General features: G+C 43.5%; 1 protein-coding gene across 5 annotated transcripts in view; it reads right to left on the reverse strand.

Moving 5' to 3' along the window:
• Positions 1-1,010: 1,010 nt before the first annotated feature.
• Positions 1,011-26,693, reverse strand: part of STK4 (serine/threonine kinase 4) — a 96,260-nt gene continuing 70,577 nt past the window's right edge. For 4 of the 5 annotated variants that reach the window (XM_057701627.1, XM_057701628.1, XM_057701629.1 and 1 more), the window contains one exon: positions 1,011-5,948. In XM_057701627.1, coding sequence (XP_057557610.1) covers positions 5,790-5,948 — 159 coding nt within the window. In that variant the 3' untranslated portion in view covers positions 1,011-5,789. Of the gene's footprint in view, positions 5,949-18,991; positions 20,020-26,693 lie in introns of those variants that run through there. The other variant, XM_057701631.1, reaches the window with a different exon arrangement.

Genomic DNA, 26,693 nt, shown 5'->3' on the forward strand with positions numbered 1-26,693 from the left:
GGAAGGGTTTAGTACTATATACCTCAGGGTCTGTGAGAAAAAAGTGAAATAACCTAAAATGCTCTGTATTGTGTCTGGCATATATAAGTGCTTAGTAGACATGAGTTTACTTCCTCTCTCCTTCCCTTATTCTGGCCATACGTTCTCAGTCTGACCAAGAGGGATCATCTACCATCAACCCTGGCAACAGGAAGGAAGGTATGCTGAAAATTTCAGGGAGCGAGTGAGTAAATTAGGCAACAAGAAACAGACATCACCCCCACTCCCAGAAAAGCTGGCAGAATAGCATGACAATTATTTATACACACAGACTGTGGAACTATTATGTGAAATACTGTAGTGCAATTTGACTCAAGAGACCTATACTTAGTTTTCAGTGTAACTCTTCTCCCTCCCAGCTGTGCAGTAAACTTTTAAGCCTAAGAGAACCAGGCTCAGCTAGGGAATTGTTTCTGGACAAGGATGGGCGGGACCCAGATGATCCCCTCTGAATGCTGGGCGGTGCCTGGCTTGGCTTCCTCAATGACAGGCAGGGATGAAGGATGCCAAGGTGATCCTGAGTCCAGACTCCCACACCACACCCTTTGTATAGGCTGGTCCCTCTGCCCAGGATGCCTCCTCTCCCTCACTTCCCACCCCTTCTCTCCCTGATCATCTCTTCCTCATTTTTAAAGTTCAGGATGTATTACCTCCTCCAGAAAAGCTTCCTCCCTCCTGTGTCCACAGGCTGTGTACTTCCTTCTACCATAGTATTTCCAATGTTGTGTGCTTGTGGGTTGGACCGACACTCCGAGTGGCCTGCAAGAGCTGTGTCTGGTTCATCTTTAAATCCCTGACAACTAGCTCAGTACCTGGCACACAAAAGTTCACTGCCTATGCCACCTACCTCTGTCCTGGCTTTGGATTCCAGAATAAACACACCACAGAGTCGATGTCATGAAGGTTCACAATACCATCATCCAGGCTATAGATGGAGGATCTTGTTTTTAAAAAGAGGACAGTCTCTGGTCCAAATGACAGTTTATTTAAAACAAAGGTGACAAGGTAGAGGGAGGAGGAAGGAGGGAGAACAACAATTCTAACATAAAAGCACATAGGAAGCAACTCAATTTTTTTTTAAAAAAGGCAATGGAGGAAGCTATGTCTCATACATATACAAACTGCTGACCTCGACTGATTATTTACACCCAAACTTCATAAAATAGCATTTCAAGTCAGCACTTAAGCCAGTGTTATTAGTTTTTGTTACAAAAAAGTTAAAGCTACAAACTTCACATTTTTAAGTTGTACGTCTGCAACAGCATTTAAGCTTTTTTTTTTTTTTGCCCAAGTTGGTCTGAGTGCAAGCTGGTGGAAGAGATTTTTTTTTTCAAACACAAAAAGAACATAGGTTCCAAATACAATGACTATAATCCTGATGAAAAAACAGACATAGTGCTTAAGAAAGGATGGGGTGAGAGGATGTGGACTGGGCAGGAACGATTTTCCAGTAAAAAAGGAGCTGCAATCTTTAGAGGCAACATGGTATGCTAGATAGGGCACTGGAATAAGGATCAGAAGACCTGGATTTCAATTCTGGCTCTGCCGTATTCTAGCTACATGACCTTGAGCAACAGACTTTACCTCTCTGAGCCTCAGTTTCCTTATGTGTAAAATGAGGACAATAATATCTATATCTCCCAGAGCCATTACATTTTCACAGATAAAGGGCTATTCAGATTATCTACTTCTTCTTGAGTGAGCTATGGTATTTTATATCTTTCAAGAAATTTGTCCATTTTATTTGAGTCACTGAATTTATTAGCATAAAGTTGTTCATTAAAACTGCCTTTTAATATCTGTAGGATCTGTAAGGATGTCACCTCTCTCATTCCTGATATTGGTAAGCACGACTGAATTTTAAACAGTATAATACATTTCTGGCAGCAAGTGCTAAATGAATTTTTCCTGGATCAGAATCTATAGTCTCAAGGAGTCAAGGCTATAGTTCTTAAGTTGCTTCAGAGTACAGGGTCTGTCTGTGTGTCCATCTATCTATCTATTTATCCATCCATCCATCCATCAAGCCAAACATTCATCCACCAATCCATCTGTCCATCCAATTGGTGGTTGAGAGAAGGGACAAGGAAAAAGAAAAATAGAAATTTGCTTCAAAATTACTGATAAGGAAGCAAAAAAGATACCCCTGGAGAATCTGAGATTTTTAAAAGACACAGTTAGGTCTGGGTCATTGTTTCTTAGGAGAGAACAAGTGAGAGGCCCAGAGTCCCCTGGAACCTTAAACACAAACGCTCAAGCAATGACTGACACTCAGGGCTCAACAGAAGCTAGCTGACCTATCTTGAATTTAGTATTCAAGGAAAAAAATGACTAGGATTTGCTTCTCTGCCTTCCTGTCACAGGAAAACAAACACACCTTGTCAGGAAATCTATCTCATCCAAAATAAATTGACTTTTGGCCAAAGGGCTCTGTCTAGCTAGACTGGAGAGCAATGTACTTTGTTGGACCAGCATGCTGGATGCACACATGCTTGAAACAAAATAAACCTCCGATCAAGATTCATCACCCAAGAATATTTATGGGGAAAAAAAACGAATCTTCTTTTACTTGGCTCTAGCTTAGGAAGGGAGAAAATGGGCATTCCTCTCCTGTCTGGCCAAGTGCAAAATCCTTTCAAAAAAAAAAAAAGAGAGAGAGAGAGAAAGGAGACAGAGGCAGGACTATTAATTAGCACAGCAGATGGTGTAGGGAAATTCATGCTCTATACTTTGGTTTTTAAAACTCACTTGACTGTTAGACTTGACTACTAATTCAGTGCTTTCCCAACCTAAGAATACCAGCTAAAGTTTTTCAGTCTGTGCGAGAAAAGTGGTCATTTCATTTTTAAGAAGACTTGTTGGATAAACAAGGTACTACTATATTCAATATCCTGCGATAAACCATAATGGAAAAGAGGATGAAAAAGAACAGATGTATATGTATAAGTGAATCACTTTGCTGTACAGCAGAAATTAACAGAACATTGTAAATCAACTATACTTGAATAAAAAAAAAAGATGACTTGTGACTTTCCTTTTCCCTGTAAATACTGGTCCCACACGGTGATGCCTATGAATCCTGATTCTACCACTTACTAGCTGTACCACCTTGGGAAAGAACTTTTTTCTCTCTAAACCTGTTTCTTCATCTATGAAATGGAGATAAAGTCCTTAATTCACAGAGTTATTGGGAAGTTTGGAACTGACATAAAGAGCCTGCCTACCCAAATCCCCCTTCTCTGCCTTGTCATCCCACCAGAGAGCTTCCAGGGCTGCGGGCAGATCCACTGGCCTCAAAGGTTCCAGGAATCATCTGGGTTCTAGAGTGGCCACGAGCCCTAGGAATCTGCATTTAAAGTTTCCAGGGCTTCCCTGGTGGCACAGTGGTTAAGAATCTGCCTGCCAATGCAAGGAACATGGGTTTGAGCCCTGGTCCAGGAAGATCCCACATGCTGCGGAGCTACTAAGCCCGTGTGCCACAACTATTGAGCCTGCTCTCTAGAGCCCAAGAGCCACAACTACTGAGCCCGAGTGCCACAACTACTGAAGCCCATGCGCCTAGAGCCCGTGCCCTGCAGCAAGAGAAGCCATTGCAATGAGAAGTCCATGCACTGCAATGACGAGTAGCCCCCCAAATCAACTGATTTGCAAGGCAGAAATATAGACAGAGATGTAGAGAACAAACATATGGACATCAAATGGGAAAAGCAAGGAGGGCTGGGGGGGGGGGGGAATGAATTGGGAAATTGGGATACCAAATTGTACACTCTAAATATATGCAGTTAATTGTAAAAAATAAAAAAATAAAAGGTAAAAAAAAAAAAAAAGAGGCTGCCTACTTAGCTCAGTGCCTGGCATATAATAAGTGGTCATGATTGCCAGCTGCCATTTATTATTGCAGCAGATCCTCAAGTTGTCCTCTGTTCTCTGTATCTGCCCCAAAGCTGCTTAATTGGCCAAGCCTTGCAGACCAAAAACAGCCTCTTGCATTTTAAAAAACTTGCTGTAATTGCAAAGAAGAGAATCCAGCCACAGAAGAGGAACACTGCCTGACTCTCCACTGATTCCCAGGATGGGGCAGTAAAAGCAATTACGGAATCAAATTACAGTATCCTTAGGTGCAACCCAGTCATAGCTCCCCTATCCGAGGGGAAGAGGTACTAGAAAATAAAAAGACAGTTGCCTTTCCCAACTGTCTGCTCTTGGCTGTGTGACTAAGTGACATGTGGCCTTGAGCCAACACTGCAGAGGGATGGCTCGGTGCTGTCTGCTGCAAAGCCCTCTGATCTGCTTTAGGCCCTACATCTGCCTGCGTGATGCTTGTCTGCTAACTGGGAGATGCCTCGGAGCTCACGGAATGGCTGAAACTGAACGCTCTGGCTCCCCTTGGGGAACTTTTCACAGCTAGTCATCTACTGAAGTGACAACGCAAGACCAAGTTTCCATTAGCAGGATTCCCTGAAACAACTTCACCAAAACTGACACAAGTGTCTTCCCTCTGAGAAGGGGCTGCTCAGTTCAGTGAAGCAGGAGTGAGGAGCCGCAAGGTCCAATCCCAGCCCTTTCTTTAATTTGCTTTGTGATTTGGGCCATGTCACTTCTCGTCTCTAAGCCTCTGTCAGACCAGATGGTGTCTATGGTCCCTTCCAGCTCTGGCATTCTATGAGTCTGGGTTGAGTCTCCTGGAGAACAAATCTTAGTCTGCTATTCATTTACCCTTTCCAGAGCCCATAGCAGTAAAATGAAAAAGAAAACAGTCACATGTTTGAATGTGGATCTCCAAAGCAATGCCCTCTACCCCTGTCTGTAAGGAATGTGGAGCAAATTGCCATATGTGTAATCTTCACATGGACAACGAGAACTTGGAAAACCTTTTCCCTTTTGCGGACTAAACACAGCCCCACTTTGCTAGGTGTTCCTGGCAGGCCTGTCCCCTCGCTGGATCGCATCTCCTCTTAAGGCACTGGGCAGTGTCTGTGCTGTGACTTCTAGGCAGTTGGGAGAGTGGAGATGGATGAAAGGCGTTGAAACCGCAAAGGCCAATCTTGCAAGGAGGGCACCAGGCTTCTCCTGGGACCCAGAAAGTAAACACAAACGCTCAAGGCTTTCCCTTAGACATCCCCAATAGCTCCAGAAGCCAGGGATGGCCTGCACAAGGCTGAAAGCGTGGTGAAGGCATTGGCCCCAACCTCATCTGTCGACGCAGCCCTGCAAAAGGGTGGGGTTGGCTCCAGGGGGTGGAGTGCCCCCAGCAGCCTCCTGGTGTCCTCTGCCCTTGTGTCCCACAGTACCATAATCTTACATAAAAGAGGCAACTGTTTAAAACTGTACCTGTACAGAGATGCCACCACACCACGTGGGGTATCTAGTTATAATTTATATATATATGCATATTTATATATTTTTAAAAAGTCTTCCAGAAAGAACCACTGAAAGCTACTGGGAGAAGAAAAACAAAAGACAATGGGACACATTCCCAGCTCTCACTCAGCTAGGAGTCTCTGTTTCTGGGGTTGAAAACTCTGAGTTTCAAAGTGCCCACATGAATCCTGTGAAATGATATACCTGCCCAGTTTAAATACACACAGCAGGGCGGCCCGCTGACCGGCACGGCAGCCCTGGCCACTGGCGCATGTTCCTGAGTTCACAGAGGGGCTCTGGAGAGGTGATGGAGGCGAGCTGCAGGGGCGAGCAAGCCAGAGTTCACCACCAGCCTGGGGCCGAGGGGGGCCCCCCCGGCTGGGCCTCCCTCAGAAGTTTTGCTGCCTCCGCTTCTTGGCCTCAATGGCATCCAGGATGGGCTGCCGCTTCGACTGGTACTTCTGCCGGATCTCTTCAATCTCCTGCTCCATCATGGGGTCCAGGGCCAAGAGCCTCTTCTGAAGGTCCTCCACTGTCCAACTCTTCAGCTACAAGAGAGGTGGAAAGTATAGTCACAACAACGCCCGGATCAGTGGCTTTTTGAGACAACATACCTCGGGAAGAGTTCTTTTCATGTTTTTCGGCCGCGCCACGTGGCTTGTGGGATCTTAGTTCCCTGACCAGGGATTGAACCCGCGCCCCTGGCAGTGAACGTGTGGGGTTCTAACCACTGGACCACCAGGGAATTCCCCTGGGAAGAGTTCTAAGTGCTAAGCTCTTTGATTTATTGTTTCTTAACCAGGAACTTAATGAATAAGACGTTCATCTCCCCTCTTCTAAATTAATGACATTGGATTCACTGTTAGGGCACTAAAATAACAACTTCATATATGCAGTATAATGGTTCCTTCCTAGTTCTCATCCTACCCGTGAGATGGGCATCTGCGTGGTGGCCACGTCTCCCCTGGGACACTACACCAGGGAGGACGGATGCTCACCAAGGATCAGATGCTCTCCCCCCACCCGTCTCCCCACATCCCAATGTCTCGGCAACTGTCATCCTAGTCACTGCCAGCACTTATTGGCGGCACCACTCTAAGTAAGCACTTCCTATGGATCATCTACATAAGCGTCTTGGGAATACAGACACAACCCTCTGTGTGGGCTGGGGGGATGGGGGTGGCTGGAGAAGCCCTGAAACTTCTAAGATGAAGTTTCCATCATGCAGAGAGAAAAAAGAGGACCTGATAGCTGAATTAATAATAAAGGCGAGCACTTACACGGTGCTTTCCACACATCAGACACCAAGTGCCTGACATACATCATACATTGATTCATGTAATCCTCACGACAGTCCTGCGATTTGAGAATATCATCATCCTTATGTTACAGATGAACAAGCCAAGGAAGAGGGTGACTCAGTGACTTGCCTCATGTCTCGCAGCTAAGAAGTGGCAGAGTCAAGATTCAGACCCAGGGACTTCCCTGGCAGTCTAGTGGTTGGGACTCCGCGCTTCCACTCTAGGGGGTGCAGGTTCGATCCCTGGTTGGGGAACTAAGATCCCACATGCCTCACAGTGCAGGGTGGGTGGGGGTGGGGACTTCGAGCCCAGAGTCCCTGCTCTTAACCAGTGTTGAAGGCAGGCGGACTCGCAAAGGCATGGGTTTGGGAACCAACTCACCCTGTGTTGGAAACATGGTTCTGCCTCTGTGGATTCTGTGAGACTCAGGCCAGTGACCGATCTCTCCAGGGCTTCCTCGTCTACGGAAGTGGGACCACAGGGCCTCATGGTGTTTATTATAAGAATTAAATGAGGCCGTGGCTTCAGGTTGTTGGCACAGCGCACGGTGCCCTGTGTGCTTCAAGGTGGCAATGTGTGTGACAGCCTCTCTCTCGGCTACAGCCCAGGGGGGCACCGTCCTCCACCTGTGTCTGCAGCTGTCGGGCAAGTGGCCTCGGGGCCCTTGCCTTATGTGTGGAGTGTTCACTGCATCCGAGTGAGGCCAGGCCAGGCAGGCAGGGGTGGGAATGAATACCGGCATTCTCTACAGCAGGTGGTGAGAAATCCTGTGAGCTCACGGCCAGTGTAACAGGCACAGTGTTTCAGGAACTCAAAAGGCTCACTCAAGTATCACAGGAGATTTACAGAATCATCAGCTCCCTCAGCCCCTTCCCGAGGCCTCACCAGGGAAGGGGTGTCGAAAGGCGGGTGAAGGAACCTCTTTCTGTTCCCTCACTTTAGAAGGCGGGGTGTGAAGCGCTGCAATGGCCTCCCCAGAAATGGCTTAGTGACCTGTCACCACAGGAATGTCCCTTGGCCCGCTTCAGGGAGGTGGTCTGAGAAGTGAGAAAAGCCTCACATTTCAAGACGAAAGGTTCTTTGTAACGTGAGGATGGAAAGACTTGAGAGGGTGGGGAAACGCTGGAAAGTCGGGCTGAAAAAATCCATCTTGCCTTCCAGCCTGTGTGGTTTTACACCATCTTGGAGGCTGGTGTTCTTGGCCCAGGGACACCCCAGAGGGTGACGCTTGCCTAGTCTTTAGCTTTTTCGATTCCTCACCAAAGAGAGAACACCCCAAACTTAATACGGAATGTTACTGGTAGTTAAGGACAGATCCTAACTCTGTGCTGGCTGTGTAACCTTAGACAAATAACTTGACTTCTTTGAGCCTCACTTTTCTCCTCTAGAAAACAGATAATACCAGTCCCTCCACCCTCGGGCTGAAATGAGAATTAGACGAGTTCATAACAGGTGTGGTGCTCGTGGTGCAGGACTTCATGTCGCATGTATCTGGTGAATAGTAAGCACATGCCAGAAATGGTAGCCATCACTGCTGCTATTAATAACTGTTGTTGCTGCTATTAATGTTATTATTAATGTTAATATTATTGGGAAGTCTCTAATTAATCTCCCATCAACAAGCTGTTCCTGTAACCTCTGATCCAAACCAGAGTCAAACGAGTGAAAAAGAAAATATTCTACTGTATTTTGGGTTAACAACGCCTACGGGCTGGCACTTTCCCACAATGCCCGTTAATGTCTTTATAGTTTAACAAAATAGTTTTCACCCATCCATTTATCAAATAGTCACTGAATACCTACTATGGGCCAGGCACTGTCCAAGGCACAAAGGATCCTTCAGTGAAAAGAAAAACAAAAGAATTCCCCAAATCATTGCCCTTACAAAGCTTACATTTTAGTGAGGTAAGACAGACATATGACAATTAACACAGTAAATCAGTAAATGACTCTCAGAAGGTGCTATGAGGGACTTCCCTAGTGGCTCAAGTGGTTAAGAATCTGCCTGCCAATGCAGGGGACACGGGTTCGATCTCTGGTCCAGGAAGATCCCACATGCTGTGGAGCAACGAAGCCCATGCGCCCTAGAGCCCACATGCCACAACTACCGAGCCCATGCACTGCAACTACTGAAGCCCACACACTCTAGGGCCTGTGCTCTGCAACTAGAGAAGCCACTGCACTGAGAAGCCTGTGCACCACAACGAAGAACAGCCCTGGCTCACCGCAACTAGAGAAAGCCTACAAGCAGCAAAGAAGACCCAACACATTAAAAAATAATTTTTTAAAAAAATTTAAAAAATTAAAAAAAAAAGGTGATATGAAAAAGAAAAGAAAAAAATACAATGAAGGAAGGCGAGCTGGGAATTGGGACGGGAGGCTTGCTTCTGATCCATTCATTCAGATAAAGACATGAAAGTTGGTGGAACTGCACTGGCGTGCCAACTTGTCCTGCCACTTCAGGCAGGCCCCTCCTCCCCCCAGGCCTCAGTTTCCCCACTCGTAAGAGAGGGCTGCCTTGATGGTCTCAAAGGTCTCTTGAAACTCAGTGGTTCTCAAAGTATGCGCCATGGGTCACCTGCATCAGAATCACTTGTTGAAAATACAGACTCCTGAGCCCCCAGCCAGAGCTACTTGATCAGCCTCCCTGGGGAGGGAGGTGCAGGACTTCAGATGCCAAAGAAGCTATTCAGGTGTTTCTTATAAGCCCTCAATTTGATAGGTGTGGTCTTACATCTTCCTTCTTGTTTTCCTGGTAGTGAAATTCTCACAAAGTAATTGCTGCCTGTCTCTGGTCAAGGCTTCTTCTAGGTCTCCAATTTCTATGCAGCTCTTTTGCCCTTGATTCTAATCTGGGGGCAACAACAAGCACCCTGGCTTTATCTCAGCCACCTTCAGACTAATTTACTTGCCCCAAGGCCCTTGGGGCTTAAGTTACACCTGACCTATTAGAACACAGCCAGCCAGTCACACCATCCAGATATGGATTTTTCTGAAAACAAGCTCAGAGAATGGTTTTGTGGCGCCGAGTGTAGCATTTCACCTTCCTGGTCCTTGGTGGCATAAATAAATTTCAAATGGATATTCTGCAGTAAAATAGCTGTGGTTCTACAGTTTTGCTGCAGCCAGCAGCCTGATGGAGTAAATGCTCACACCGGACACATAGGTAGTTGAGCGGTTTTCACTAGCTAAAAGGAATATCACCATTTAGTATCTCATCTAAACCCTAGGCTTTAACCATCCTCTCTACACTGTGACTCCCACAATTCTATCTCTAGACCAGAATTCTCCTCTTAACTCCAGACTCACACACCCTGATCAGATCCTACTGGCTATCTCAGTCTCTTAACACATCCAACCTAAAACTCTTGAGTCGCACCCTCCTTCATCCCCAAACCTCTTCTCCTTACCCCCCCGCTTCCCCATCTCAGGAATGGTACCCCCATCCTCCCAGGTGCTCAAAATCATCCCAGATCCTCCCCTTTCTGTCACCACTCGCTTGCCCACATCCACACCTTCGATCTAATCACTGAAATACTGGTATAATTCAAATCCAACCACTTTTTTCATCTCTGCCTGCAACCCCTCAATTCAGGCCCAGCATCAAACAATTAAAAATACCGAGATGAGCCACCCTTATGTTACCTACCGCACTTAGAATAAAATCCGACAACTCACCAGGGGCTACAATGGCCCTTCATCTCTGGCCCATCGTCCTCTCCAACTTCATTACCTACCATTGCTCAGGACCCTCCAGAAGCTTTATTTCAGATCATCAGACTGGCCACACTTTTCTGGCCTTAAGGGCTATGTAGTCAACGATCCTTCTGCCTTGACTCCACCTCTTCCTTATCCTTTAGGCCTTAGCTCAGATGTGAACTCCTCAGAGAACCTGAGTGAGCCCTCTCTTACTGTCTTACCTAGAAAGGCAGCTGGAGGAGCGGCTGGGTTTAGGGGGAGAGAAGTGGTTCTGGGTCAGATTGCCCTGGTTCCCCGGGAGCCTTGCCCTTGGGAGCTGGATGGTCCCAGGCAAGTCTGTAACACGTGCCTCACTTGCCTACTTTTTCAGTGGAGGACAACAGTATTTCCCCTACAAGGGAAGCTGTGAGGCTCAGAGGTGTTGGTAAAGTATAGACCATTGTGTTTGGTGCGCAGAAAGAAACTGCGTAAGTGGAAGCTGCCACCTTAAATCCTTCTTTGGAAAACGGAGGAAATATGTGAGTAATACAAATAGTAGCTGCTGTTGCTCTAAGAACTGAGCTTGATGAGCTCACAGTGTGGTGCAGGACACACATCCCACTCACGGAGGCGTCTCTAGTGAACTCTGTGTGAGAAACCCCGAATCCGATAGACCTGGCTTTTCTTCTGGGCCAGGCGACAGCAAAGTCCTCAGATTCCCGGCATTAGGACGGATCCAGAAGGCTGACGGGAAGTGAGTTCTTCTCAAATGGCCTTAGCAACCCTGAGATTCTGAATGACAACGTGGTGTCAACGTCAGTTGCACAAGTGGCCTAGAGAACAACCAAGAAGAACCTGCTGGTGTTTCATCACAAGTGACAAGTCACAGAATTACACTGACAATGAGCCCGTCTTGAATCAGCAGAGTCAGGCAAAACACATCAGAATGTACAGCGGAGTTTCATCCTGCCTTGGCAACGAGGCCCATGGTGAACCAACAATCCAAGGGACAGGATTTAGACCTATTTCAAAGTCTTGCTCCGCTGCTGCTAGAAACTCTCACCTCAGAAGTCTACCGTGAGAATGGTGTCATGATATGTCCCCTAAAATAATTTCAAACACATCATCCCTTCGGGACAGGTAAGTCAGGCTGATGCCCTGTCACAGGTGATGTATTACCGCAGCCAAGAACGAGGAAAGAACACACCTTTGGAATTTAGCAAGATGATTAGGAAGCTTGATCAAAGCTAAAAGTCAGATGAAGCTACCAGCGTGCTGCCCCATACCTTTCACACCCACCACTAGAAGGTTAGCAAAACTGCAACACAGAAAACATATAAAGGTCAGGCTAAAGGCATCTAAGACACTGATTGAGTTCCACCAAAGATATGTTCCCTTTCTTCATGTGACCTTGTCTCTTCCTACGGGTGGATTCAAGACTGGGGAGAGGTGACTCCAGTAAGATAAGATTCTCAGGTGATGCAGTCACCTTTCAGCAGATGAATGAGAAGATAGCCAAGCAGAAAAGCAAGGGCGCTGACATCCAAATCACAGCTGGTGTGGATTAAGTAAGCACTAGACCATTCGATTTCAAAAGATCTTGCTCCTTAAGCAAGCCTTGTGAGAATTTTAATGAGAGATTTCCTCTGATTCAAATCATGGTTCATGCCCAACCATACTTCCATCAGTCCCTTAAAAAATCTTCTTCATGATTCTCCCATAAGGAAGAAAAGTGGCAAAACTGTTATCAGTGAATTATTACTCCAATCCCACTCTGAGTTTATGATGACTTCAAATCAATACACGTTAACGGTTACCAGAATTCCAACCAAAGAAAACATGACTGCACGTGTATAAAATATTTACCAAGATGACTGGAATGAAATGCAGACTTTAAGCCTGGGTAAAAACAAACGCATCTGGCTCCAAGCAGGGATGGTGATATATTGACAAGAGCTCCTACGGGAGTCACAAGATTGGCCTCAGACAACCTGAGGGCTGCATCCAGAGTGCCCCCCACCCAAAGAGGGCTCAGTAAGAATCGTGTGTGTGTGTGTGTGTTTGTGTGTGTGTGTGTGTGTGTGTGTGTGAAGGATGTAATTTGATAAATGGTAGAAACAAAAAGACAAAAAGCAAAATGTTTTGTTTACATAATGGGGTTTTACTATAATATAAAGTATAGGGAATTCCCTGGAGGTCCAGTAGTTAGGACTCCGAGCTTTTACTGCCAAGGGTGCAGGTGGAAGGGAGGGGGAAGGAAGGAAGGAAGGAAGGAAGGAAGGAAGGAAGGAAGGAAGCATGGAAGGAAGGAAGGAAGGAAGGAAGGAAGGAAAGGATAGTACTTGCATTCTCTTAGGTATTTGTGATTTACTGAAAGTCATCCTTAAATTTCCATGACAAAATGAGTTTTTGAAGCAGTATTTTTACGTGCTTAGAATTTATTCCAGCTCTTTTCTGGCATGAACTTTCACAACTTACTCTGAAAATCACAGTGCACCTGCTTTTTGTTGTTGTTTTGGTTTGGTTTGGTTCTGTGAATTTTATAATAGCTATTGGCCAAAGGTAGTCAAGCTTTGACCAAACCCAGATTTTTCCCAACCATCATGATTCTGGCTTTCCACAGCAAGAACCCAAAAAGAAATTTCATACCTCCGATACAAAAGAAAAGTGGATCTCAAGAGGGACTGCACTGCTAGTATTTAAACATTATATCTTTACTTATAAAGATGCAGTGAGTAGTGGCTCTGTGTCAAACACTTGTGCTTGGCCTGGACTGCGCAGGGGTACAGATGATAGAGGGGGGTGGCCCAGTAAGGGTGTGTATGGGACAAAAAGTGTATGGCAGGGTCCCTTCACGTGAGAAGTACAAATAAACGAGGTAGATGAGTCATGACACCAAGCTACAATCTGAGGCATTACTAAGTGCCCAATGATTGCTAATTAGAGCTACTTTTTATTGAGTGCTGTATACTAGGCATTGTGCTCAGCACTTTACATGCATCATCTTATGCAATCCTCGGAATAGTCCACAAAATAAGTAGTAGTATCCATTTTACAGGGGTGGAAGCTGAGACTAAGAGGGATACAGGAATTTTTCCCCTGACCCCAGAGCCAGTAAATGCAAGTGGTCAGGTTAGGATACAAGCCCTTGCATGTCTGAGTGCAAAGCCAAGCCAACTCTGTGTCAAGGCAACATGTACTACAGTTGAGAGAAGGAAGAATCCCTGTGGTCAGAGTCTCTGAGAGAAAGATCTTGCCTTTTTATACACTTACAGTGCAAAGAAGGGGCACTCATTCTAATTTAGGGAAAAGTCTGAATTACAGAATTTTCAAAAATGAAATGCAAATCTTGTTATTTCAAGTAACTACCACATCTGAGGTACAGGGAGCTAATAAAATTAGGCTAAGTAATTTTAACCTAAATCCTTAAGTAAATGAAAGGATTTATGAGTTCATTTATCAATATCACTAACAGCTACTCAAAATTCCTTTGGGTACCATAGGTTTTCACATCTCCATGCTTCTGCAGAACAGAATTCTCTCTGTCTTCGGTTTAGGAAATGCCCATTCGACCCTGCGGCCCAGCTCAAGCTCCAGCTCCTCTCTCTCCCCGACTCCCTTTTCCTTTTCCTAAAGTGGGAGGTATTTAAGAGCAGGAACATCTAATATGTTTTCAGAGACTTGGGACAGCAGAAAAGAGTTCTCAATGAATATTTAATAAAGAAATAGATCCTTCAATCTTGAAGCCTTTGCTTGAAAATGATACTGACTTTTTATTGGGTTCCTTCAATTACTACTAAGACACTGAGCTTTTCGGAAGCTATGAAAATATGTAATCAATAAATATGCCTAAGAGTATAATACAAGTGCGTTAAATAAGGTTATGTCAATTACTCCAAACTGACTCATGCATGCCAATATCAAAATGACCAGCTCATCCAGTGTAATGACTGCAATAAGGTTACAAGGGACAATGGACAGAAAAATTCTCCTGATGACTGCTCTTTAAGAAAAATTCTACTTTAAGAGTGCTATGGTGAGGGGGGAGTGGGATGAATTGGGAGATTGGGATTGACATATATACACTAATATGTATAAAATAGATAAGTAATAAGAAAAAAATACCAAACTGTACACTTTAAATATATGTCAATTCTATCTCAATAAAACTCTTTGAAGTTTAAAAAAAAAATCCAAGAGTGGCTCTAAATTGGTTTATAGATTTCACACTTGAGGAAGCCAAACTATGAGAGGAAGACTTTCAGGAAGTTAGCAAACACACAGCCTCCTAGAATAATTAAATGTCCTACAATAATCATCAATGTCTAAAGGAGGCAGAATATGGGAACAGAGCTGAATATGTCACTGCTGATATCTGAAAGCACTAAAGGGAGACAAGAACAGGATTGTCACTCTTGCGGGGATATTAATCTTTCAGAGGATATGAAAACCTAAAACACCAACTGCACCAAGCTGCTGTTTTAATGCAGCTGAATAATTTAGGAAAAGAGCTAGCTAATCACACAAGAATCCCTATAAGTTGTGCCTTTGGACACTTTCTTGGGCTGGAAATTTCCAAGATGACAAAAAGTCCAGGCTATTTTCTCTCTTAACCAAATAAAAGGAGCCCAAAGAATCCCAAGCAAAATCTGAAGGCTGAAATACAAATTAATCTCACTTTATTTAATAAAGGTAGTCTTAAAAGGTATCTTCAGACATAAATAGGAAATAATCCAAATACTCTAAAAGAACAAAATGTTTACATGAAAACTAGTCAAGAAGGAAAGTGAAAGCTCTCCGAGTAAGCCACTAGCGGGCCTGATTTTTTTTTTTTTTTTACAATTTGGGCTTTCTTAAAGTGGGAAAAGTTGTAAGTGAACAGCACTCAATTTCTGGAAAGCATATAAAACCTCTATAAGCCTTACTGCTGGGCACTCCCATGTAATGAAGGGTCAGAGATTTATAACCTAAATACCCCAAAAGAAATACCCTCTCAGTATCCTTTGAGAAAAAAAGAATTCTGCAGTACCTGCAAGTAAGTTCTATCTGCAAGGCATGTCAGCATCTTTCTGCAATGGCCATCAAGTTTTGGGACCTAAATTCCTTGCAGTGTCAAAAAGAAAAAATTAGGTCTAGATAGAAAGGGGGTGTGTGTGTGTAAGAGAGAGAGACTTATTCTGCCCAAACCACCAATCTGCTAAATAGGGATTTTTACCATTTTTATTTTCTTTTCCTGATTTAAGACGTCTTTAAAAAGTCATCTTTTTAGAGAAAACAAATCAGAAAAATAAAAGCATTAATATGTATGTGTCCTAGATACTTTGAGACAGTCCTTTATTCTTTTCAACCAACGTTTAATCAGTATGGATAATCAAATGTGATTTAATTTATGCCATGGTAATACTTTACAAATGTGTATAAATTCACAAACCAGAAACCATTCTTTGTAAAGACCATGTGTCCTAGTTTTTTGGTTCAGAAACAATGATCACCATATTCCTAGCCGTAAGCTCGTCCAAGCTCTAAGTTAAAAACCCTTAGCTTCTCTGGCATGAAACTGTTCTTTAAAATCTGTATCCTAAATGTTTTCTATAGTGAGCAGCATCATAAAGAAACAAACTGTCTTTAACCTGGTGTCTGGCATAAAATTTGGAATCTATAATGACAGGGAGAGGGGAAAACGGTGATAATACCATGATGTATACGGTAATATAAGAAGGTGTATTTCATGACTGAGATGATGTTTATATGTGTTGATAAATATATTCTTTAAGTTCTAGCTTTCTTAAACCTTTTCCCCTGTGAAATGTCTGGCTGTTCATAGCACAAGTATATCTGAGTGTTAATAGCACAAGTATATGGGTAGTACTACTTTTGACTTGAGAGTATTTCTTTTAAAAAAGAACAGGGAGAGAGTATCAGTTACCAATGTACTGCCTCTCAGCTCCGAATGCATCTTTCTCTGCGATAAACAAATGCTTTCTCCTTTGAAGTGTGTGTGATGTCAAGCTTCCTCAGGAGAGGCTGGAGGGACAGTGCAGGGAGAAAGCGGCTTCCCTGAATGTCCAGCACTGGCGCCAACAGTGGGGATGTGAGGACAGTTGGTAGAGTAGGGCCCAGCCACAGCCCAGAACCTGGTTCCTGTGTGACCTTGCAGCCTCAGCCTGGCCATAATCTTTCAGCAGCCCTGTCAATGTGGATACTAGAGTTCCTACACAGCTTGCGGCACAGGTCTCCCGACCCACTGGCACCCAGACCCCCCAGTGCACGTCCATGGCACTGGCTGCCGCTCTCCTGCTCCCTGTCTGCCCTCCGGAGGGCCGTTGATGGTCTGCCCAGAGCCTCTGGGCCAGCCCGGGTCTGTCTGGCCAAACTAGCAAACTCCTCTGCTAGACCATGGGCTGAACCCCACCTTCTCTACTGAGGTCTGAACCCCTTCCTAGGGACACTTCCTTAGCCCTAGGGAACCACAGAGTTTCTCTATATCTTACAGTTCCTCTTTTATCATAGGTAACAACTCCTGGTATTAAACCTCCTCTGTTTAACCTACTATGTGGCTTCTATCTCCTGACTGGACCCAGACTACTACAGGGAGGCAGGGCGCCTCCTTTAGCCATACAATCTAAGCTACTCAGCGGTCAAAAGAACAGCTCTGGGTGCGTGCCACAACACGGATGGATAGCAAACTGGGACACTAAATGAAAGGCTCCACATCAGAGGACTATACAGTGAATGACTCCATCCACAAGCACCACAGAAAAGACAAAACTATCAGAACACAAAACAGGACATGAGGGAACTCTTGGGGGCAATGGAAATGTTCTAGAACCTGATTACGGTTGTGTTTACACAGCTGTACACATCTGTCACAACTCAGCAAACTACACACTAATTTAATAAGCCAATTTTATGGTATATAAATTTAACCTCAATAAACTTGACTTTATAAAGCAAAAAACTACCTATAAAAAATTGTGGAAGGTAGTTTAAGTAATATTTAAAGGAATTTTATAGACTTACATGCACAGATTAGAAAAGAGAAGGGATTTAAAATTAAGTTTACCCAATTAGAGAAGAAAAAAATCCAGAATACACCCAAAGAAAGCAGATAAAGGGAATATAAATTTATGAATTCAAAAGCTAATGCTCAATGGCTAGGATCAATGAAACCAAAAGCTGAAAATCTTTCAAATGACTAAAAACAAACAAACAAACAAACAAACCAGAAAACTTCTGATATGTTTGATCAAGAAAAAAAAGATGGGCTTCCTAGGTGGCGCAGTGCTTAAGAATCCGCCTGCCAATGCAGGGGACACGGGTTCGATCCCTGCCCCAGGGAGATCCCACATGCTGTGGAGCAACTAAGCCCGTGTGCCACAACTATTGAGCCTGTGCTCTAGAGCCCGTAAGCCACAACTATTGAGCCTGTGTGCTGCAGCTACTGAAGCCCACGCGCCTAGAGCCCGTGCTCCAAAGCAAGAGAAGCCACGGCAATGAGGGGCCTGCGCACCACAACGAAGAGTAGCCCCCCACTCACCGCAACTAAAGAAAGCCTGCGCACAGCAACAAAGACCCAACACAGCCAATAAAATAAGTTAATTAATTAATTAATTTAAAAAAAGAAAAGAAAAAAAAAGAAGAAACAAACCACTAGGAATGAAAACCAAGCTGGAACTACAGATTCTAAAAATTTTTAAATCCAAAACTTGATGCCAAAAAAATTTAAAAACTTATATGTAATCAAGATTTCTAGGGGGAAAAAACCCTAGATTTACTTGGAAGAAAACCCAAAAGACTATGGACTAAGAAATCTGGACCACCAGGATAAAGGAAAAAAGTGTATACCTAAATAAGAGAGCCACAGAGGATGAAGCAATCTTTGAAAATAGAGACACAACCATGACATTCCTGAGCCGAGCTGCTTCCCCAATAAGCAGGGGAAAAAAAGAGTTAACCCAACTACCAGTCCTCCCAACAAGGCAGGCTACTGATATAACTCCTGAAACTTCTTCCTGTGGAAGAAGGGAAATCTCCAGGGGCCAGAACCATTGTTATAATACTAATTCTACCTTCTTATAATACTAAAATTGCTATTCCTGGTAAATCAAGAAAGCATACAGAAAGATAGGACAGAACGATAAGCAGAAGCCCTCCTGCAGTTGCCTCTGTGAGAGGGTAGGATTCAAGGAACTTGTAAGCATAACGATTATAGTAATAATTACAATAATATGTCAGCATTTTAAAAACATTTATTAACCATTACTAGCTGGTCACTACATCAAGTACTTTTTGTGTATTATTTCATTTGATCTTCATTAACTCTTACAGCTATAACTGTTAACCTGATTCTATAGATGGAGATTTGAGGTCTGCAGAATGACATACTCTGCCTGAGGTTACACAGTCAGCAAGGTGCAGAGACCAAAACTGACTGGCTTTCTCCATCTGTAAAATGGAAAAGCCAGATAAACCCAACTAACCTTCTGGAAAGTTTCTGTGAGGAATAATCAAAAGAAACATGAGGACAGAAGTTCCCTGAGGACAACTTTTGGCTGAAATCAAAAAGCACAGTATCTTCAGGCAGACCTTTTAAAGCAACAGTATATATATTATTTCCCCCCCCTTCTCAGAAATGACCAGAAGTAGTCAAGAAAATGCTGGATGATGCCTCTTTTTGGAGACATAGCAGGACTGAAACACACACCCTTTAAGGCCCCTGTCCATTCTGAAAGCCCAGCACTCTCTGACTGACACAGTGTCAGGCAAGCTTACTGAGAGAGACAATGACTTCTAGGAACTCAAGACATGGGCCATTTGTCACCTGTGCCTCCAGTGAAGCCAGGTGGAAGTGATCTTGGGGATAGCCCTTCCTAGGGCCTGAGATGTCAAGATACTGTTCGCAGGTCTTAGGATCTGTTTCTGCCCTTCTGTTCTTTTTTTTTTTTTTTTTTTTTGAATGTTTATTTATCTATTTGGCTGTGCCAGGTCTTAGTTGCGGCATGCGAGATCTTTAGTTGCAGCATGTGGTATCTAGTTCCCTGACCAGGGATCAAACCCAGGCCCCCTGCATTGGGAGCAGGGAGTCTTAATCACTGGACAACCAGGGGAGTCCCTCTGCTCTTCTGTTCTAAGCCATCTAGATCTAAATTATTTCTTACTCCTATTCACCTGGCTGCTACCCAAATTCATGAAACCCATGGTCTGGACTCCGCTCTTTGGTTCACCACGTGGTTGAGATAAAAACCATCCTACACTGTAACAGCAGAGAACAACCAGCCATGAACAATGAACTTGAAAACAGGAGGCTGCCAAGCAGCCACGGATCCGGCCGTCTCAGAACCAAACAAACGCAATGAAAACCAGCGTCAAACTCACAAAGGCTGGTATCTTTCTAAGTAGCCTTCTGGGGTCACGAGCTGCGGCACTGAAGCCTTGCTCTTGGTGCTGTTTCAATAACCGAGTTAAAAACCAAGCTTCCCTCAGCTGCACGATTCCCCAGCAGAATGAGGCTGCTGTGGCTTGAGACAAAGACGACATTCATTTGCTGTGTGGTTTCTCAGAAAGCGTACCTAAACAGCAGGCTGCCCTGGCAATTTTGGATACATATTTCTTTTTCCAACTGCTGTTCTTGGCTGGTTTTCTGACAGTAAAAAGTACAAGATCTCGTTATATTCCCAAGTACAAATGAATTCAGCCTTAACATACTTTAAGCCCGACTTTATAGGAAAAATAAGAAATCTGAAACAAGAATAGTATACCTTGTCAGGAGCAATTTAGGACAGTCTTCTCACCAGGAACTGCTCGGCGTGGTTACCCCAGTAAAGACCATTAATGTGCAACTGGTGTTTATCCTGGCTGGCTCCTGGGCACCTACGAGGCACTGTAGGGTCGGAGACCAGAGTACTTACTAATCATGGTCTCCATTCACCTTTCTTCCAGTACAGGATTATGAAAAGAAACTTATCAAAGAAAGGTTAACAAGCAAATAAGCATGGATTTAGTCCAGGACAGAAAGATGGTGGCCAGAGACAGAGAGAGTAGCATCTGAGATTTAAGACCCTGGGTTCATTCACACGCGCCACAGACAAAACACCACCAGCAACAGCAAACATGAGGCCTTAACTCCTAAACCTCTCACTGACAAGAAGAAAAAGCCTGACTTAATAAGTTCAAATGATCTCAAAGCAACCTAACTCCAACCAAAAAAAGCTCCCAATACTAAATAAAAGGAGAATGAGGAAGTCAATCAAAATAACATGATGTGATGGACTATTACATAACCATCAGAATAATTTTACAAGTGTTTCTAATGATATGAGAAAATATGTTAAGTGAAAAAAATCAAGATGCCATATTATATACACAGAATGATCTCAGCTATGTACAACAGTATGTAAGTATAAGAAATCTGGAAACAAATACATTAAAATGTGAACTGTGATTATTGCTGGGGGTGGTGGAACCACAGAAGAAATTTTCTTCTCTAAGCTTTTCAACTTCTGAAATTTTATACAATAGGCATGTATTCTTTTTACAACTAAAAGGCGAGAAAATAGCATAGCAGCATCCTAGAAGAACAAACCAACACTAAAAAAGAAGACAAGAAATAACATTTATTAAGTGCTTGCTACAGGCCAGGCACCGCCCTTAGTGCTTTGTGTGCATTAGCACATTTGGTTTTCACAACAGCCCTGTGAGATGGGTGTGACTTTTATCCATATTTGATAGATAAGGAAATTGAAGGTTAGCCAGGTAGCCAGGTAGAGAAGATGGGACATGAAGCCTTACAAGATGGTGGTTTTAACCAAGACCTATGCTGCCTCTGACCACAGCAGCAGAATCTGCCTTTCTGCGGGCAAGCTGGACTTAAAAACAAGCATCAATGATAAAATCTTTAAAAGACACTACCATAATTTTAGGAAAATATGACTACAAAAGAGGAAACTGCCAACAACCTAAGATACTCAAGTAAGTTTGCAGATTAGAAGAATTAAAAGCATTTCTAATTAAAGCTTTAAAGAGAACCGATGTGAAAGAATGAATCATCATTGCAGGTGAAAATATACCTTTACTCAAATTCAACCCACAGCTAAATTCTACAATACAAGAGAAAGCTGGGAATCACTGCCAAAGAAAGACCTCAGATATCTATTCATCAAACTTCCAAGAAAAAAATGAAAGCATTTTAAAGTTACAATTACTAGGACTTAGAGAGGGTCTGAATTTGCCCCTCAAATATAAAGTCCCAAAGCGCTGACCATTGGAGGCTAGAGCATAGAAACTTAGGAGAAAAAGAAAAAGCTTTGTATTTGATGCCAAATTATATAACCTGCAACCAGCCTAAGAGGACCCCCTGACTCCTTTTTCAGTCCAGCACTAAAGGCCTTCTGGTCAGAAATAATCAATTTTGCTTGGCAAAAAAGGCATCAAGACATAGAAGTGCTTTGGATCAAATTCTATGGAATCAGCCTATTTGAGATGCATTAAAGTTAATGCCAAAACCAATATGATGCTCTGTTCACAGCTCCTTTCTAGAGGTTTTAAAAGCAGAAAAATATTTAAACTCAGAGTTTGAAGTGGAAACTTGCTATCTATAAAAACAAGCCACTTTAAAATATTAGAAGCCATCAAGATTTGATAATTCCAAATTCACCATGTATATTAAAAATCATTGGTTGGAAGTAAAATTGGCTAGCTGTTTAATGCTGGAATCCAAAAAACTTCTAAACACAGCATTAAATTCCAGAAACCACAAAAGATTTTGCTAAGTCAAATACATAAAATTAAAAATACCTTAACAGTTAGACATCTTATATAAAGTTTTTAAAAACTAGGAAATATCTTTATCATATATGTCTAAAGGTTCATAATCTCATTTGATATAGGAAGAACTCTTTGAAGTCAATAAGGAAAATAAGAATTCCACTGACAATTAGATAAATAACACAAACTGACAATTCAGACACCAAAACAATAGGGGAATTTGACCATCCGTATCACAATCTCAAGCTTATAAAGTTTGACCCAAGCGTTCTACTTGCAGGAATTAACTCTAAGGACATACGTATCGTGCAAAGATGTTCATTAAAACAATGTTTAATATTAAAAAGCCAGAAGCCACCTAAAGGTCCATGATTTGGGGACTGCTAAATCAGAGGTCATAAACACAGCTGTTTTTAGGGGCTGGCACAGGCAAGGAAAATGAGCTCAATGGGCTGGTTTTAATACAGGGAAACAGCGAGTGGTGTGATCCGTGGTGAACTGGAGAGCTCAGACCCTTTACAGGAATTCAGATTGTAAAAATTATGTGTGCCACGGCCAAACTGGTTCTCTCTCCCCCAGTCCCCACGGCTCCTCAGGGTAGATGTATAATCTTTTTAAATGAATTTTTAAAACATTTTAATAAAAATTTTAAAGGTTCTACTCCATTTACAGTTACACAGGGTGTGTACTGCAGCCTGGTCTCTCTGTGACCCACCTAGGAGGATCCCCTCACTGTGAACATGGGATGCTCACCTATCCTGTCACACTGGAGGAGCTACAAGAGTTCAGTGATACAGAATCACTGGCTCCCAGGTTCGGACAAACTCTTAAAGGTCATCTAGGCTACAGTCATTCCACCTTGTTGAATAGGCCCAGGTACAGAGAAGGGGAAGGCAGGAATGGGTGGAAGGTCAGTAGTCAGGGAATAAGGCTCTCCTGTGGGATTTTCATTTTCCATAAGAACAAAACTGAGATGGGAGGAGAGGTCGTGCGAATGAAAAAAGGTGAAATCCTCCAAATCACATACCTTCTATGTAACTGTACATAAAACTCCACATACTGACCCAATACCAGGAACTCAAGCACGATTTCTGAAAATTCTCGAATACTGTGCAGAGTTCACAGTACCACTGTTAAACGTTCCTTCAGCAATAAACCTCTGGACAGCTGTTGCCCTCATTACCCAAGCTGGCACAGAGAAGGGTTGCCACAGATAATGTGACAGATGATATATGGTATTTCTATCACGAGATCTTAATTCATGCCAGGGACTGGTTTAAATTCATCCCAGAATGGTTGTAGTTTATAATTACAGTCTCAGCAGCATGTCAAAAGCAGAAAATGTCCACCTGGATCTGGAACGGAACATTTCTTCCCAGTGAAAATAACTTTACGCTTGGTCCTGCCATATCTGGGAATAAGAATACTTCGGAGAGAACAGCCAGTTCCTTGATAGACTTCATTTAAAAAAAAATAAATTTATTTATTTATTGGCTGTGTGGGGTCTTCATTGCTGTGCTCGGGCTTTTTTCCTCTAGTTGTGGTGAGCAGGGGCCACTCTTTGTTGCAGTGCATGGGCTTCTCAGTGTGATGGCTTCTCTTGTTTCTCTAGGTGCATGGGCTTCAGTAGTTGTGGCACATGAGCTCAGCAGTTGTGGCTTGCAGGCTCTAGGGCACAGGCTCAGTACTTGTGGCGCATGGGCTTAGTTGCTCTGTGGCTTGTGGGATCTTCCCGGACCACGGATTGAACCCGTGTCCTCTACATTGGCAGGCGGATTCTTAACCACTGTGCCACCAGGGACGTCCGATTTATTTTATTTTAAACACTGCTCCCTCAAGATTTTTTAAACTCCCAAATATACACATCAAATGGAGAACAGATTAGTGGTTGCCACGTGTTAGGAAATAGGGTGAGGAGGGTGCACCTATAAAAGCCAACAAGAGGGACCCTTGTGGTGACGGAACTGCTCTTTCATCCCAATGGATGATCGTCTCTCATGTGGATGGATGAATGTTGATATCCTGGTTGTGAAACTGCTGTGATTTTCCAAGATGTTACTACTGGGGCAACTGGGTATAGAGTACACAGGATGTCTCTGTATTATTTCTTACAACTACATGTGAGTCCACAGTTATCTCAAAACAAAAAGTCTAGTTTTTAAAAAAGAAATATAAATAAGGCTTTTAAAGGGATACATCCATGTCTGAAATCCCAGAATAGTCTACTATGATTCTGATAAATAAAAGGCAAACGGAAGTGATTGGTGGGTCTATAAAGTAGATCTGAGTTGGCTCTTCCTGCAGCAGCTGGCCACCTTCTGATCCGGTGTGTGCAACTCAAACTCAGCCATACAAGCAGGTGTACTCGACAGGTGATGGCTCCCAGATACGGTTTTCTGTTGGTCTGTCTGGGTCTCTATCTCACTTTCTCTCTTTCTCTTTCTCTCTCCCCCAGCCCTCTCTCTCCCATCCAGATTAAAACTGTTTTGAAAAAGAACACAGATGTGAGAACTTTCCAGGTCCCACAGCTTCCAAGCAGGCACAGAAGGGAAGCAACTCATCAAAGAAAACACACAAGGTCTGTAGGAGTCACAAAGTTTGATATTTAAGCCCCAAGGACAAGAAAGTCTCAACAAAATTAAGCTCATTTCAGGTGTAAATAAACACTTCAAAGCAAACACCATTTACCCAGGAGGCGGGAACCGCAGCAGCAGGGCCCTGGGCAGAGCTGTGAAATGAGTCGGGGGCGTGCCTCCTGCCTCTGGTCTGGGGCAACCCGCCTTGTTATCCTTAACCCTTTTCCTCCGGTAGTTCATCTCTCCCGCCTCAGTCTTACACACGAATATAAAGTTTGCTGAAGCCTACTATGCGCCAGGCACTCTGTGAAACACTTTAAAAGCCTTTCCTTATTTAATCTTCTCAACAGCCCCGAGGTAAATATGATTAGTATCTTCCTTCTAGGTTACGGGACTTGCCTAGAGTTACAGATCTCATCCACAGTGAAGCCAGGACTGAATTCAGGTGTGTCTGGCTCTCGGTCAGTATGTTATCCCAACTCTCGTGTTCATTTTGGTCTCTGGGGTGTCCAGGGCGCCTCCCCGCATTGTAAAAGGACGGGGGGAAAAACCTTCCATATACTGAGCATCTTTTATGTGCTTTACACAGGGCTCTTTCTTTCTGGCTCAAATAACGCTTTGACAGGTACACGTTATCTCCATTTTAAAGATTAGCGAACAAAGGCTGAGAGAATCTGAGGGCTCTTGAAGACTTTTTCATCTCATTTTTACGTAGCAGATGAAGAAACGAGAGCCCCAGAAAGATCAGCTGGCTTGTTACTGTCAGAGCCGAGACCTGATTGCCAGCCCGCTGCTCTCTTTAATGGTATCTAAGCTCTCGCTCTGAAAGGAACCAACATATTAATAATAGAGGGGAAATGCCAGGCACTTTGCTAGATGCTTTACATTCTTCATCCAACTCTGATCTAGGGGATCCCCAACACTGCTGTTCTAATCGATGTTTCCTGCTGACATGTACCACAGAAGGGGAACAAAACTTAAACTTCACATCTATCAATTTTACAAGGTGATTAACACACTCCTATACACACAGATGAATGGATATTAAAGAAAGAAAATATGGAAAGATTTGGAAAGTTTGTCACAGAAGGCACAATGGGTTCAAACAACGTAATCAAAGGACACATTCTGAGCACCTGTGTGCCACTGCGATTGACCAAGTGCCGGGCAACTCAGAGAAAGACAGTTCAGCCCCTGAATCAGATGATCGCTCACCATCAGCATGTGTGTGACACTTCTCACCACAGAGGCATATTATTCAGAGAAAAACAATGGTCTTGACATCAGAAAAACGGAACGCCTAACTTCATCACCCACGAATCATGTGTGGGGGGCGGGAGGGGGTGTGGAGTGGACACACACAAGGCGGAGTCTCTGAGCCTCTCTGTCAATGAGTGGCAACAGCTAGCGTCTTCTGCACCAGGAGGCTGGGAGAGGTGAATGGGACAAGATTTCTGCAGGGACCCAGCACACAATTAGCACCCGGTAACTGCTATTTTCATTAGTTCTTCTCAAATTCTACAACTTGAAGAGAGCAAGTGTCCCTGCCAGTAAAATTTAAAGTAAGACAAATGGGGAAACAGGGAGGTATTAGTCAGAGGGTACCGAGTTGAGGTATACAAGGTAAGTCTTAGAGATCTACCATGCCGCATGATGCCCACGGCAAACAATCCTGTGTCGTATATGCTTAAAACTTTGCCAACTTTGCCAAGAGGGTAGGTCTTACGTTGTGTTCTTATCACACACAAAAAGTAATAGTAATAAAATAAATACAGAAGGTGGGAGGGGAAAAAAAAGACAAGATAACGAGCAACCAATACGAAGATTACTGGAGTGGGAGGTACAAACTATTGGGTGTAAGACAGGCTACAAGGATGTACTTACTGTATGCAACAGGGAATACAGCCAATATTTTCTAATAACTGCAAATGGAGTAGAACCTTTAAAAATTGTATAAAAATTTTTTAATTAATTT

Source organism: Hippopotamus amphibius, chromosome 12 (assembly GCF_030028045.1).
Source record: "Hippopotamus amphibius kiboko isolate mHipAmp2 chromosome 12, mHipAmp2.hap2, whole genome shotgun sequence".
Classification (NCBI taxonomy): Eukaryota; Metazoa; Chordata; class Mammalia; order Artiodactyla; family Hippopotamidae; genus Hippopotamus; species Hippopotamus amphibius.